Here is a 9,640-nt window from a genome sequence, read left to right on the forward strand (position 1 = left end):
AAATAAAATAAAATAAAATTCCCTGCGCTGTGTGTGTGGGCGTCGTGCAGAGGCTCGGCCCTTCCGTGGGTCCGCCGGGCCCTCCGCGCTGGGTGCGCGGCACCGGCAGCTCCTGGGAAGCGGCCGTGGAAGAGCCTGGAAGCAGCCAGGCTCAGCCGGTGGATTAAGGCAGCGGGGGAAGCTGCCTTGCCGGAGCTCTGTCACTCACACACTGCTGCGTTGGAAAAAATTAAAAAGACCGCACAACGACCTTTCGTTTTATGGTGAAACGCAGCTCAGGCTGATCTGTAGGGAAAGTAGATTTAGGCCTTGTAAATTGCGTGACAGTAGGCCCTATATGAATAAACTGGGAGCTCGTGTATTTATAGTGTTTCTTCATGCTGACCGTAAATTGCAGGTTTTTCGGCACAGAAGTTAAATTGTTAATTGGAAAAGTAGATTAATTGCTGTTCTGCTGAAAAGAAACTTACTTTATGCTTTGCAGAAGCCATTTTGGATTAGAAATTGGCCAGAGTCCTGAACTGAATCTCAAGGTCTCCCATGTTTCCTTGATTTTTGTTTTTCATTGAAATCACATCACAGCATAAATAAAGTATGGGCCACAGTCCAGAACCCACTGGGATCAATAAAAACTTCTTGCATCTGGGTGTTTTCGTACATAAATAATTTATAAAAGTGTCTGCTTTGTTCTATTTCTGGAATAACTAAAACATACTATTCATTCTTATTCTACAGGTGAGGAAAACTTAATTCTTCTAGATGGAAGACACGAATTTCCGTTCAGCTTTCAGCTCCCTCAAGAGTAAGTTCAGTAATCCAACCTGAAGGGATTGTGCTGGATACTGCTTGTAGTGGAACATTAACTTAATGTAGTTTGACTTGTGTTTTTTTTAGTATCAGCTTTATATATTTGTCTTAATCAAGCACCACGCAGACAGGCCTTGTTTGCTTCAGCTTCCCCAAGGCCCTAAAAAGTACAAGCTGTGAATTGGGAAATGTTTATTGTGTGCAGGAAGTGTTAATGTTTGGAGCTGAATTATTAATTGAAGGTAATGGTTTTATGACTGCTTGTTTCAGACCTCTGGTGACCTCTTTTACTGGGAAGTATGGCAGCATCCAGTACTACGTGAAAGCAGTGCTGGAGAGGCCTGCTGTGCCTGACCAGAGTGTGCAGACAGAGCTGCAGATCATCAGCCATATCGATGTCAGCTCACCAGCTCTCTTGGTAAGAGGGTCCCCCACTTCTCCTCCCCCCTGTAAAACCAGCTGCAAATAAACCATTCCCAAGCAGCATTCACATCCAGCAATAACCCTTCCCATGTTATTCCAGAGCATCATTTTCTGACTTCTGAAAGCATATAAGCTCCCTGAGCTTTTCTCTATAAATAGATTATCTTAGGTTGTGTGAATAGCAAACAGAGTGGCTTTTTTAATACCATTGATTACATCCCTGCTGGCAGAGATGCTCCTGCCAAAAAGTCAGGCAGGCTTCAGATGCATAAATAAGGCTTAATAATAGTAATGTGTGTGTGCAGAGTAGTTACTCTTACCAGAGCAACTACATTCACAGGGCTGCAGTGTCCTAAACTCTACAATAATAGTAGGTTGAGGAGCAGTAATTAGAGAAGAGTATTAATCATGCCCAGCCTGTCATTTAGGCTCTGGCCATTATGTTATGTATCCCTGCATTTTGCATGTCGTTTTCTAACATGAAGTGTGTGCATGCAGCTGCTCCAGAGATCCTTTCAGTTATTTCCCTGTGACAGATTTGGCCACATTAAAGCATTGAGTTTTTAATAATCACTGGAAATACTGTAGAGTAATAAGAAAGATCAGGCATTAAGTAATGAGTAAATAGGCAAGATGGAAGCTAATGAGCTGGATTCTTTTATCTCAACCCATATTATGAAAATAATATAAAATTATACCTTGCACTTTCATGATAGCAACTGGATCTAAATGGTTATTCATTTAAATATGAATGAGTCATTTCTATTTTATTTAAAATGGTAGGATAATTTTAACATCATGACGTGAACATAGAAAAGAGATGTTTTGAGCAGGCTTTTTTTCCCCCTCATTACATCCTTACATTTTAATCCATTCTAGAGAGAACTCAGGGTATTTTGGCAGTGACATCTGTAAGCAGAATGGTCTTTATCTTCAGTAGTTAGGAGTTTGAAGGCATCATACCCACATTCTGTAAGGACAAAGCACACCATAGGTTATTGCACAGAAGACACATCAGGAAGGCAGTGCCAGCCTTAATGGATTCCAAAGCTACCACCAAAAATGCAAAACAGCAGGGTTTTTTCATTATAATGAAGAAAATAAAAAACCAATTTGCATTATTGTATTGATGAGTGTCACTGCCCAGTAAATCATTTTGAGTAGCTTTGATCCTGCCTTGGACACTTGGCATGTGTGCTTGTGAGTTTATTCTAATGAAAACGTTACAGGCAGTGTAAATGTCATCCAGTGTGACAGTCATTGAATAATTAAGATGGTTTTTGTCATGCCTCTACATTTTTGGGGGTGTTTTGTGGCTTGCAGGTAATGAGGGTGCATCCCCTTAGCCCAGTGTCTATATCTATTTATCCTTTCTTAGAGGTACAAAAGTAAAAACAAATTACCTGCTTAACTGTTACTTGTTTGCAGATAAAATTCATTCTGCATTCTTCTGCATTGAGAAAGAGGAGATAAACACCACAGTGCTCCATGAGACCTCTAAAAAGTTCTTTTTGAAGACCAAGCAAATACAAGACACACTGGTCTGTGTTACTTAGCACAGCCTAAATACAGACTGGGACTTCAAAAGAGAAATGTTCAGATTGCCAGACCTTGGTTCCATTTCACATGGTGGCAAAAACTACAGTTGCACTGAGCAGTTCAGGGATTCAGATCATGTGGATTTTAGAGCTGGGTTGCAATGACTGATATGCATAACACTAAACTGCAAGTGATTGAGAGATTTATCCCATAAAATGAAAAATACTCTATATTTTATAGACACCTGTTCTAAGAAGTCAGGAGAAGATGGTTGGCTGTTGGTTTTTCACCTCTGGGCCAGTGTCTCTCAGTGCCAAAATTGAGAGGAAGGGATACTGTAATGGTAAGAGTAGTTACCTTAAAAATGTAAATACTAACCATCTAATAGGTTGGGATTTTTTTTTTAATCTCAGTAAAGCCAACAGTTTGTAGTTCAAAGAATAATTCTGTTTAATAGAAGTAAATTAAGATCCATATGAATATAATTTTTTTTAAAAAATCATCTTACCTTTCCCCTTGGGAATATAAATTGAAAGGAAGTTCTGTTAATAATCTTATGGAAAATCCATGTACATTTGTGTGTAAAGAACAACAAAATTTGTCTGGGATAAAATAGTTATCTAGGATGTAATTAGGTTTTTACATCCTATTTTTGTAGGTTTACACTTTGGTAAGAATGAGCTTTAGCAGCTTCTTCTTCAGCTTGATAACATTAGATACATTGAGAAAATAAAACGTCCTGAAATTCATTTAGTACTATATAAAAGGAAGATTGGGACGTAATTTGCAAATAAAGCTTTTATAGCTTGTTCATATTATGCTTAATGTTTCAAAATGAATCATTGTTTATGTGTAAAACATAGTAGGTGGCTATAATTTTGCCTGGATACTACTTTGAAAAAAATAAACTGGCTCGAGGAAACTTACCAAGTATTGTTCTCATAACACTGCAGATGATGTACGTGCTGTGTAACATGCTTTGATACTCCCAGAGGAAAGCTGGTAAATACCAATTATTCATTGGACTTTTTCTGTCTCTAAGGGGAAGCCATCCCAATCTATGCAGAAATTGAGAACTGCTCTTCTCGTTTGATTGTTCCAAAAGCTGCCATTTTCCAAACACAAACTTACCTGGCCAGTGGGAAGACAAAAACCTTCCGTCAGATGGTTGCCAATGTCCGAGGAAACCACATTGCCTCTGGGAGTACAGATACCTGGAATGGGAAAACTCTGAAAATCCCACCTGTATCCCCATCTATACTTGACTGCTGCATTATTAGAGTAGAATATTCTTTAGCTGTAAGTATTGGGTTTTCAAATGTACAAACTTTAGATTTTGTGTTCAACTGGGAACAGAAGAATTTACTGAGTAGCTGTTAGGTTTTTAACTTGGGAGCTACAATAAATACAAATCTAGAGAAAAGTGGCCCAGCCTGCGAAGGGGGATTAAAACTTGATGATCTTTAAGATCCCTTCTTAGCCAACCATTACTACAATAAATACAACTCTAGAGAAAAGTGGCCCAGCCTGCAAAGGGGAATTAGAACTTGATGATCTTTAAGATCCCTTCTTAGCCAACCATTCTATGACTCCATGAAAAATAAATATCATCAACCACATACATGAGAGACTGAAGGTCACAAAATTATTCTGAGATGAAAAGATGGTAATAGTGTGGAAAAGGGAAAACTGCTTCTAAGGAAGAAGCAGCTTAGTTTCAGACATGCAGGGATTGTTTTGGGAAAGCATTTCAAGCTGAATGGGGTCCTCAAGTGATTCTTTCCAGAAATGGGAAGATAAGACTGAAAGTCAAGTGCATAATTACGTTTATCAAGATGGTTTTTATTTTTTAATGTCACTTAGAGAGAAGTTACAGAAAGGAGGAAACTGCTGTAAAATAAGGAAAGCTGCCAGGGTATTAGCTAAGCATATCTGGGATGACAAAGCTCTTAATTTTTAAATTTGCAGTGTAGGGAGCAGGGCAGCTTTTAAGAGCAGCATTCAATGGGGTCTCATGATGTTTTTTTCTTCTGTTTGGGGGTTGTCACATAGGTGTATATCCATATTCCTGGTGCTAAGAAATTGATGATTGAAATGCCTGTGGTGATTGGCACTATTCCATGTATTGGATTTTCAAGCAGAAACTCCAGCATTACCAGCCAGTTTAGTATGGATATGAGTTGGCTGGCATTGACCATGCCTGAACACCCTGAAGGTAATAAATACATATTGAACTGTCTCTAATCCAGCACAGCACTGTCTGCAGCAGATGGGTGCAGTGCCAGTTTAAGGGCACTGCCAGGGATGTAGGCAATGGAAATACGACTCACAAAGTTCTTAAACTGAGATCCAAAACTATTGGTGAGGTTACCCCAACTCCAGCCTTCCTGAAGCCTCTCTGTACCCCATCTGACTGAAACAGCTAGCTTCTGATGGTGGGAATATTCTACTCATTACTGAATGTATCTTGATACAACACAGGTTTGCTGCTGGAGTTATTCTAAAAGCACAGCACTCTGTATTCCTGCTGAATCACCTGAGTTTACTGAAAACATAATTTTAGTTACAGTATTTATGAGTTCAGTGCACTTCCAATACAGTTTTTGTGGTCCTGGATATACTGTAATGCAGATGTTCTTGCTGTGAGTGAGTGAATAGTTTGAAACATGACAGAAGCATCTCTTGTGTTTCAGCACCACCAAATTATGCTGATGTAGTGTCTGAGGAAGAGTTTTCCAGACATGTTCCTGCTTATCCACCTCCCATTGACTGTGAGGAACAGTTGTGTTGTCCTGTCTTTGCTTACATACAAGAGTTCCGGTTTCAGCCTCCACCTCTTTATTCAGAGGTAAGAAAATAAATAGCAGGTGGTGTTTTTATTGTCAGATGGCAGAAAAAACCCAAACACATACCTAAATGCAGGAATTTCGGGCAGTAATTGTTGTCTTTCTTCTCTCCTTAGATTGATCCACATCCAACTGATGTAGAAGAAGTTCAGCCCGTTTCATTCATGCTCTGAGGATTTGTAATGAGCATCATTGTGATGAATGTCTTAATCTTTCTGCTGCTTAAGCTGGTAGTGCAGCTAAAAAGGAAACAGTTTTCTTTCTCCAAACTTCAGTCTGTGTATGAGAAAGGTAAAGGAAAATGGAGAAGGTGGTATGAGCACGTTTGGTGATAAAAGAGAACCTGCTGGATTAGTCTGCACAGAGGATAACAGGGGAGCAGCTGAGCTTGGGATACTTGAGAAATACCTGAAAATACTGAAACAAAAATGCATCAGTGAAACACTGAATGTTTTCCAAAAAGTGGATACACTACACAAAGTACGAGGAGGAGAGGTGTGGATCTTCTGAAGAGAAAAGAATTTATATTTTGTTTGCAATGCTCTGGAAGAATGTAATAGTGATGTCAAGAACTCCTGTAGCAGAACAGAATGTGGGGTAAGAAAACATTTCCAAAAGATTCCAGTGTTCAAGGGGCTTCAGCTTTGCACTGTCTGCATCCAAAAAAGGAACACTTCTGCAACACAGAGCGAAGTCTTAACTTCATGTGTGATGGGAAGCTGCCCTTCCCACGACTGCCAAGTGGTACTATTTCCTCATTCATCTTGATCCTGAGGACACCGTGGATGACAGAATGGCTATTATGCAATATTACAGAGGCAACCATTTCCTGAATGCAAGACACAAGTGTGGAACAAACAGTGAACTTTGAGACGAGCTTATGCACTATGCTTTCTTTCAAGGGATTTCTTAAGGGAATTATTCTAACCTCTTCTACTGTGAGTTCTTCTTCTGCATCTTAAGCCTATGGATAGCATGATAAGGGGAAGCATGGCAAGGGAGAAACCTTTTGCCAGCAGCAGGTATACTCAGCAAAATGGACAATATTTATTTATTCAAAAGCCTTTATAAGCCTACCTCTGTTTTGGATATTTACTTAAGGTCAGATTTGAGACCAAAAAAAGTCTTGTTAAAGCTCCAGTATACTTCAAGGTTCTAAAAGGGACCCTAAATGGTTTCTGTGGTTAGTGAATGAGATATGAGGTGTAGGGAGAGGTGTAAATATACCCAGAATAGACATAGCTTATAACTGAAGTGAAAGCAGACATCAGGGGAACATAGTCCTCTGGGAATGGCACAAAGCTTTTCATTACTCCTGCATTTTTGTCTAAAGATCTATTGTCAGGGGCTGCACTGGTCATTTGCTATCCATTCTGTATTTGTCGGTGTGTTTCCTTGTTTGTTTTTGCTGTTTAATTTTGTTTTGGTGCAATATTTTAATGTTTTCTTCCTCAGGTCATTTAGAACAGTGAGAGTTTGTTGCTGCTAAGAGTGAAGGCACAGCATTTACTTGCCCTTCTGCTGCCTTCATTTAAAAGTAGAATGTTTGCTTCCTGCCAACCATCAATTGGGATCAGTAAACAATCACCAACAGATCACTTACAGGAGCAGAAAACAGCATTGTCAACATGCATGTTTACAGTCCTGTCTGAAATACAGGGGATTTTGGACTACTAGAAGTACTCCATATGTCTTACAGAAGGGTTTAGGGTTAAAACCCGGTGCTTCATGTGGTAAAACAGTGTACTTTCTGATAATTACAAAAATAGCAATTCAGTTTCCTTCGTTCCATCAATAACTGCAGTTTAAACAAAGTCTAAATGGTTTTGTATGAAATCTGTCTTCACTTAAGAAGCAGGGATTTTTCTACAGGCATACACAGATATATATTTTTAGTCTTCTTTTACATTGTCTAATTAACTTCCTTACATTGTCTAATTTCTAGCACTTCACCTCAAATCTCTTTTGCATCAGTGTGAAAGACAGACTGGTGGAGATTTGCATTTCCAAACTGCAGTTACTCCTTTCATTTGCAACATTTAGTATTGTTTTCTATAGCAAATGCAGCTTTAACCAAAATTTGAGTACATGATTTAGAAAGGACATTCTAAAAATGATTATTTAAGTCTCAAGGTGTAGCTCTCATGCCTTTTTATTTAAGTGAGGGCCTGCTCATACAGTCAGTGCAGGATTTTAATTCACATCTGGAAAGGGAACAAGCATCTTTTCCTTAAACAGATACCATTATAGCTACTTGAAAAGTCATTTGGTTGTGTAATAACTTGCATGGTAATAATTCAAAATATTAGCTTAAAGAACATTAGGTGCTTTTTGGACTGTAATACCTGATAGGTGATGTGTGCTACCTGGTATAATCATGGTCAAGCAAACAGCAGTATGAAGGGTAAAGGTGTGCTTTTTTTTTTTTTTTTTTTTTTGAGTTGTTTTCTATTCTTTGCAGATAAACTGTGGCCTTAGATTGTTTGCTGCAAAAAAAGTCAACTATTATGTGTTTCTTAGGAAGCACACATAGCCCTTCAAAGGAGGGGTGAAAACAAGATTAAGTTCTGCTCTCTGGCACTTGGCTTAGTGCAGAAATTGATCCTTAAAAATAATTACTGTTTGCACAATAATAAGTTCAATATGCAGGGGCTTTGTTTTGATAACTGTGAAACAGTTTAAAAGAGACAAAATAAAAAAAGCTGTTTAACATACAGGAACATGATTGTATTTTGTACTAATGAATGAGCCCCATGGGTTCTTTGTTAATAAAAGTGTCAAATCTACATTGTGCTGTTCATCTCTGGTTTGGTGCTATGTCAAGAAATACCTGTGTTCTACCCTACAGCTCTCTAATTCTTCTCTGATCTGGGAATTATGCCTTCATCTGTCACTGTTTTAGTTCCCTGAACTATTCATAACCAAGAACTGGAACAAATTGATCAAACAGGGCCCACTCCCACCCATAGTTATTATGTAATAGAGGCTCTTACCCGTAAGGATTGAAGGATGTGAGCACTAATTGGATCTCTCATCTCACATATTAATCTTAGAGGATATTTTATTGTTTCCTGTCGACAAGATTAGAGCAACAATCTAAAGATAAATACATCAGAGCAACCTTAGAAGCAGAGTGCAGAATGACTGAAGCAGAGACCCTGCTGCTGTGGGGAAAGAGGTGACAAACTGTGCCTGCCCCACTGCTCACCTGAGCCAGGAGTGAGATGATAAATCTCCATCAGGGTCCTGCCTCCCAAGGGTTTGAGGAACAACAGACAGCAGTTGATTGCTTCTTCCTGTTTCATTTTTGAGGGAAGATTGCAAATTTCTTCATGGAAAGTCAAGGTGAAGATGCTGTTGAGGATCATGGAATCACAAAATAGTTTGGGTTGAAAGAGACCTTAAAACTCATCTTGTTCCTCCCTCTGCCACGGGCAGGGACACCTTCCACCATCCCAGGGTGCTCCAAGCCCTTTCCATCCTGACCTTGGACACTTCCAGGGATCCAGGGGCAGCCAGCGCTGCTCTGGGCACCCTGTGCCAGGGAGGAATTTCGTGGGCCTATTCAAGCATCAGAACCAGCAGAGTCATGATTCATGAAAAGGAAAATTCAAAACCTCAAATACGGGTCTTGGATTTTTTTTAAAAGCTCACTAAATGATAGTTAAATGTCTTACCATTAAGTTCACAGTAGCAATTGCACTTCATCCACTGTTTGCTTTTATAGGGGAGTATTTCAGTTGACAAGCTATTGTCTATTAAACTGTCTATTAAAATATCTTTGGTGTTTAAACAGGTAGTAAAAAGCCAGGCAGAGATAGAGCAGATCCTGCAGGCTCCTGTTTGCAGCTCTGACCCTTGTGATGTTTGCATGGAAACGCACAGTTCACATACAGAGCAAGAGAGATCATTTAATCAGCTCCTGGGGCATGTTCCAAATTATCAAAATAGCATGTTCCATGACTTCACCACCCACTTTGGACAGCAAAAGGGAATACGTAACTCATTTTGTGAAATCTTTGCTA

At 39.3% G+C, this 9,640-nt stretch overlaps 1 protein-coding gene and 1 long non-coding RNA gene across 2 annotated transcripts; one reads left to right on the forward strand and one right to left on the reverse strand.

Moving 5' to 3' along the window:
• Positions 1–613: 613 nt before the first annotated feature.
• On the forward strand, positions 614–8,050 carry ARRDC4 (arrestin domain containing 4). The gene is made up of 7 exons (XM_041418696.1): positions 614–802; positions 1,078–1,225; positions 3,010–3,112; positions 3,812–4,068; positions 4,822–4,984; positions 5,463–5,617; positions 5,732–8,050. The coding sequence occupies exons 3-7, from the start codon at positions 3,037–3,039 to the stop codon at positions 5,786–5,788; spliced, it is 708 nt and encodes a 235-aa protein (XP_041274630.1). The 5' UTR covers positions 614–802; positions 1,078–1,225; positions 3,010–3,036; the 3' UTR covers positions 5,789–8,050.
• LOC121343484 lies at positions 1,981–5,808 on the reverse strand. The gene is made up of 3 exons (XR_005953712.1): positions 5,682–5,808; positions 3,901–3,983; positions 1,981–2,200 (listed from the first exon to the last, which is right to left on the reverse strand). It is a non-coding gene; the product is annotated as an uncharacterized LOC121343484 (long non-coding RNA).
• Positions 8,051–9,640: the final 1,590 nt, after the last annotated feature.

Source organism: Onychostruthus taczanowskii, unplaced genomic scaffold (genome assembly GCF_017590055.1).
Source record: "Onychostruthus taczanowskii isolate IOZ18803 unplaced genomic scaffold, ASM1759005v1 scaffold6, whole genome shotgun sequence".
Classification (NCBI taxonomy): domain Eukaryota; kingdom Metazoa; phylum Chordata; class Aves; order Passeriformes; family Passeridae; genus Onychostruthus; species Onychostruthus taczanowskii.

What these genes read in the sequence shown, in the direction of transcription:
- ARRDC4 (XM_041418696.1), top strand. Translation starts at nt 3,037, where the DNA reads ATGGTTGGCTGTTGGTTTTTCACCTCTGGGCCAGTGTCTCTCAGTGCC. An exon ending in GAGTAGAATATTCTTTAGCT is followed by an intron (nt 4,069 to 4,821) that starts GTAAGTATTGGG and finishes GTTGTCACATAG; the next exon opens with GTGTATATCCATATTCCTGG. An exon ending in CATGCCTGAACACCCTGAAG is followed by an intron (nt 4,985 to 5,462) that starts GTAATAAATACA and finishes CTTGTGTTTCAG; the next exon opens with CACCACCAAATTATGCTGAT.